This window comes from Triticum aestivum, chromosome 4D (genome assembly GCF_018294505.1).
Source record: "Triticum aestivum cultivar Chinese Spring chromosome 4D, IWGSC CS RefSeq v2.1, whole genome shotgun sequence".
Classification (NCBI taxonomy): domain Eukaryota; kingdom Viridiplantae; phylum Streptophyta; class Magnoliopsida; order Poales; family Poaceae; genus Triticum; species Triticum aestivum.
Genome location: NC_057805.1, coordinates 53,745,748 through 53,751,554, shown reverse-complemented (window position 1 = coordinate 53,751,554; position 5,807 = coordinate 53,745,748). Strand labels below are relative to the sequence as shown.

At 51.1% G+C, this 5,807-nt stretch overlaps 1 protein-coding gene across 1 annotated transcript in view; it reads left to right on the top strand.

The window, feature by feature from the left end:
- The first annotated feature begins 5,548 nt into the window (after window positions 1-5,548).
- Window positions 5,549-5,807, top strand: part of LOC123096150 (uncharacterized) — a 6,035-nt gene continuing 5,776 nt past the window's right edge. The window contains exon 1 of the mRNA XM_044517776.1: window positions 5,549-5,806. Coding sequence (XP_044373711.1) covers window positions 5,651-5,806 — 156 coding nt within the window. The 5' untranslated portion in view covers window positions 5,549-5,650. The remainder of the gene's footprint in view (window position 5,807) is intronic.

Genomic DNA, 5,807 nt, shown 5'->3' with positions numbered 1-5,807 from the left:
AAAAAAGAAAATTAAAAAGAAAATGTTTTATAAATAAAAATAATTATTTTAACTAATCACTCACTGACATATGGGGCCCACCCCTCTAATTATACTGTTAGATTAGTTTAAATAGATATTAGACTAACAGAGGCTGACATGTGGGTCCCACTGGACCCACCTGTCTGGTTTGACTGGTCAGCCGACCAGTTGACCTGCTGACGTCAGCATTACCTCATGCTGACGTCATAATTCATTTTTCTGAATATAAATAATTCCAGAAATTCAAATAAACTTTGAAAATTCATATCTTTTAAACCGTAACTCGGATGAAATTGTTTTCTATATGAAAGTTGCTCAGAACGACGAGACGAATCCGAATACGCAGTCCGTTCCTCCACCACACCTCCCTAACCTATCGAACTAGCAACTTTCCCCTCCGGTCCGTCTGTCCGAAAACGCGAAACATCGGGAATACCTCCCGGATGTCCCCCCCCCCTTCCCCGGTAACACCTACTGTCGCGTTAGGGCACCCCTAGCACCGCTCATTGTCTTGTCACGCATCGTCTTGCTTATGTTTGCATTGTATTTACTGTTTCTTCCCCCTCTTCTCTCCGGTAGACTACGAGACCGACACTGCTGCTGCCCAGTTCGACTACGGAGTCGACGACCCCTCCTACTTGCCAGAGCAACCAGGCAAGCCCCCCCTTTGATCACCAGATATCGCCTACTCTAATCTCTACTGCTTGCATTAGAGTAGTGTAGCATGTTACTGCTTTTCGATATCCTATTCTGATGCATAGCCTATCCTTGCTACTACTGTTGACACCTTTACCTGCAATCCTACATGCTTAGTCTAGGATGCTAGATTTCCATCAGTGGCCCTACATTCTTGTCCGTCTGCTGTGCTATACTATCGGGCCGTGATCACCTGGGCGGTGATCACGGGCATATACTTATATACTATATACATGACACATGTGATGACTAAAGTCGGGTCGGCTCGTAGGAGTACCCGCAAGTGGATCTTTGTGGCGGAGCGACAGGGCAGGTTGAGACCGCCTAGGTAAGAGGTGGGCCTGGCCCTGGTCGGCGTTCGCGGATACTTAACACGCTTAACGAGATCTTGGTATTTGATCTGAGTCTGGCCATTTGGTCTATACGCACTAACCGTCTACGTGGGAGTAGTTATGGGTATCCCGACGTCGTGGTATCAGCCGAAGCTCTTTTGACGTCAGCGACTGAGTGGCGCGCGCCGTGTTGGACCGCTTTGACGTAACCGCCGTGATCGTGTGGGTTGCTAGGTCTGCTCGCGGCTGCGTTCGCAACGTGCAGGTGTGCATAGGGCGATGGGCCCAGACCCCTGCGCGCATAGGTTTAGACCGGCGTGCTGACCTCTCTATTGAGCCTAGGTGGGGCTGTGACGTGTTGATCTTACGAGGCCGGGCATGACCCAGAAAAGTGTGTCCGGCCAAATGGGATCGAGCGTGTTGGGTTATGTGGTGCACCCCTGCAGGGAAGTTTATCTATTCGAATAGCCGTGTCCCTCGGTAAAAGGACGACCCGGAGTTGTACCTTGAGCTTATGACAACTAGAACTGGATACTGAATAAAATACACCCTTCCAAGTGCCAGATACAACCCGGTGATCGCTCTCTAACAGGGTGACGAGGAGGGGACCGCCGGGTAGGATTATGCTATGCGATGCTACTTGGAGGACTTCAATCTACTCTCTTCTACATGCTGCAAGATGGAGATGTCCAGAAGCTTAGTCTTCGACAGGACTAGCTATCCCCCTCTTATTCCGGCATTCTGCAGTTCAGTCCACTGATATGCCTCTTTACTCATATACCCATGCATATGTAGTGTAGCTCCTTGCTTGCGAGTACTTTGGATGAGTACTCACGGTTGCTTCTCTCCCTCTTTTTCCCCCTTTCCTTTCTATCTGGTTGTCGCAACCAGATGTTGGAGTCCAGGAGCCAGACGCCACCGTCGACGACGACTCCCATGGCACTGGAGGTGCCTACTACTACGTGCAGGCCGCTGACGACGACCAGGAGTAGTTAGGAGGTCCCAGGCAGGAGGCCTTGCCTTTTCGATCGTTGCTACTTTTGTGCTAGCCTTCTTAAGGCAAAACTTGTTTAACTTATGTCTGTACTCAGATATTGTTGCTTCCGCTGACTCGTCTATGATCGAGCACTTGTATTCGAGCCCTCGAGGCCCCTGGCTTGTATTATGATGCTTGTATGACTTATTTATGTTTTAGAGTTGTGTTGTGATATCTTCCCGTGAGTCCCTGATCTTGGTCGTACACATTTGCGTGCATGATTAGTGTACGGTCAAATCGGGGGCGTCACAACCTGTCTCACGAAAACGCAACCTACCAGTAGGTGCTGAACCGTTTCGTCATGTTGGTCGCAGAACGGGCAGGTATCCTGGTGCGGTAGACCTCGCCGTGTCAGTCTGTCCGAGGTCCACACCCGTCCCTTTAGGGTAAGCCAAGCAAAGAAATGGCACTTGAGCGGGGCTCCCGACTTCCACGTGAATGCTGTCATGGGAGAAACTTTTCTTCCCATGAATCTCGCCTCGTACGCAGACTTGGCCGAGAACTGCCCGTCCAATGACCAGGACCAAGTAAAGGTGTCTTGGATGTTTGCCACCAGCCGCGTGCCCGACACCCTCTGCCATAGTGAAAGAAACTGCTCGATGGCCTCCACTGATAGATCCGACCCAATGTCTCCTGCCCATGTTGTGGTGAGCAGCGCTTCCTCCACAGTTCTCCTCTTCCTGATCCGGCTCGGTATGCGCCAGTAAATATCCGGCGCTAGATCACATATCCGGTATCCATCTATCCATTTATCTTCCCAGAAGAGTGTTGAGTTGCCGTTCTCCACAGTGGCTCTAGTTATCGCTCGGTATAACTCCATGGATTCCGCCGGAACTGATATGGAGAACTCACTCCATGGTCTACTGCGATCGGTCCGTTGCAGCCATGGCCATCTTGCCTGTAGTGCCTTATTCATCCAACGCAGGTTTGGGATTCCCAAGCCGCCAGCCCACCGCGGTGTACACACGGCCTCCCAGGCCACCACACATTTGCCTCCTGACGCTTCATCTTTCCCACACCATAAAAACCCTCGGCAGATCTTCGCCATCGCAGCCACAATCTTCGGCGGGACATCAAGTGCTAGCATGGAATGTACGGGGATGGAGCATAGCACAGATGAGATGAGGAGGGCACGCCCGCTCTTGGGCATCATCGCCGCTTTCCAGTGCGGTAGGCACTTCTTACACGATCCACAAGCCTCTAGAATTGAGCTGTCGTTTGCTTCCGGATCGTCATGGGCAGCCCCAGGTATGTGCAAGGAAACACTGCTGCCTCACATCCAAGCAAAGTGCATAGCTGATCCACTTCTTGCTGGGAGCACATGATAGGAAGAGTCGCGCTTTTGAGCATATTAACTACCAGCCCGGATGCCTTGCCAAAGATCTCAAGTATTTCTCCACATGTGCGTGTCTCCACCTCATATGGCTTGAAGAAGATCATCACATCATCCGCAAACATCGACACCCGCTGCTTCACACCAGAACCAGCCAGGGGTTGAAGCAGCCCCCGTTCAGCAGCAAACATGAACAGACTATGGAGAGGTTCCATGCACAAGATGAAAATCATGGGTGATAGTGGAGCCCCTTGCCTCAATCCTTAACAATTTAGGATTGGTCTTCTCGGAAGTCCGTTGATCATTATTCTTGTGGACGAGGTAGCTAGCATGCCACAAATCCACGCAATCCATCTTTCTCCAAAGCCCAGTCTCCGGAGCACCTCCAGCACAAATGGCCATTTGATCGAATCAAAAGCTTTGCTGATATCAAGTTTGAGCATGATTGTGGGCTGCTTGAGAGCATGCAGACGCCGCGCCATGCACTGAACCATCATAAAGTTATCGTGTAGTGATCGGCCGCATATGAAGGCGCTTTGGTGATTCCCCACTAAGTGTGGCAGCTCCTCGGCCAGTCGGACCGCCAACACCTTATCATATATCTTGATGGCGCCATGGACAAGCTGACGAGACAGTAGTCCTTGATATCCACCGCACCCTCCTTCTTTGGCAGGAGAGAGACCACTACTTTGTTTATTGCCGCAAGACCCCTTTGTATCGCCACGATGAAAATGCTCTAGTGCCCTCATGAAGTCCACCTTGATGATCTGCCAGCACACCACGTAAAACCTGCCGGTGAACCCGTCGGGGCTCGGTGCCTTGTCAAGGGGCATGTTCTTGATCGTCCGCTCCACCTCATCCGCCGTAAAAGGTGACTCAAGGTGGGTGAGGTCACGGGATGGGAGGTCAAGGAAGTCTAGGTTGATGGCCGATACTCTCCCGGATGTGGAGCCAAGTAGCTCCTCATAGTAATCATCCACAGCGCTCGCAATGCTGTCCTGGCCCGTGAAGATCTGCCCATTGTGCTGCATGGTGGTGATGATGTTTTTCCTCTGCATGTGCCTCGCCTGCCTGTGATTTTTTTTGTATTGGCATTGCCCTCACTTAGCTGAAGTAGTCTCGAACGCTGCCTCGCTATGGTCCTGTCCAGCGAGCAGAGCCCAAGCAGCTTCCTCTTGAGCACTCGTCGCAAGTCATGCTCCTGTGCCGTGAGTACTCTGTTCTCCGCAGCCACCTCCAGCCTCCCAATAATCTCCATTGCGATCGCAATCTGCAGCCGAACGTTTCCAATCCAGCGATCACTCCAGCTCTGAAGTGCCTTTGCAGTTGCCCTTAGTTTGTTATCCAACATAAGGAAGGGGTTTCCTTCCGATGACAGAGAATCCCACGCATCCTGCACCACTTGCTGAAACCCATCCACTTTCGGCCAAAAACATTCGAATTAAAATAAATGTCGACACATCATTCCATCCTGAAACTCTCTCAGGTTCATGTGGAGCTATCGTCCGAGATGCACATGGAGATTTCATAGCAGCTGCAAACTGGGTTTTACCTCATGTTCGAGACTTTGATTCAACAGAACTAACTGCTATCAGAAATGGCATGTTTCTTGCAGCAAATATTGGTAGCAACAACATGGAAATTGAGTTGGACTGCATGCTTGTGGTAGGATCGATGCAATTGATGGATGATTATTTGGGTGGCAGTAATTATGGAGTCTAAGCAATTGGCGATGGACTTGACCCAAATATGTTTTAAGCATTTGCTTCCGTGAAGGCAAACCAAGTTACTGATTCTCTAGCAAAAAAATCTTTCAATAGCCAATCTTCTAGTTCATGGGAAGATTTGATCCCGGACTTTGTTTCTCGTCTCCTTGTAAATGATATGACCATTATATATGAGAAATAATAAAGTCTATTACCCGTAAAAAAAAGGCCGATTTTCAAGATTATGGAAGAATCGGCAGAAAGGACTGGGCCCCAAGGTCCTGTAGCACGTTCTATCTGCTGAATGAATGGGCCGGCCCATCTCGTTTGCTCGCGCCCCTTTGCGTTTCAGAGACATTTTGCCGCCGCGAGCGAATTCCGATTCTTTTGGCGGATCCCAATCGCCCCTCCTCCTCCAAATTCAGTCTCCGTCGCCGTCTCTCCCTCCCAAAATTTCCCCAAATCTGTCGACCTCCCTCCGTTCCCCATTTCGAACCCCACCAGAAAATCTCACCCCACATCCGCAATGCCGCCCGCGCGCCGCCGCCGCCGCACCACCCCCGCTGCCGGCGACGACGGGCCTGCCCCCTCCTCCTCCGCCGACCTCCTCGCCCTGGCCGCCACCCTCCTCCCCGCCCCCACCGGCGCTGCAGCTCTCAAGACCCCTCCCCACCTCAAGCACA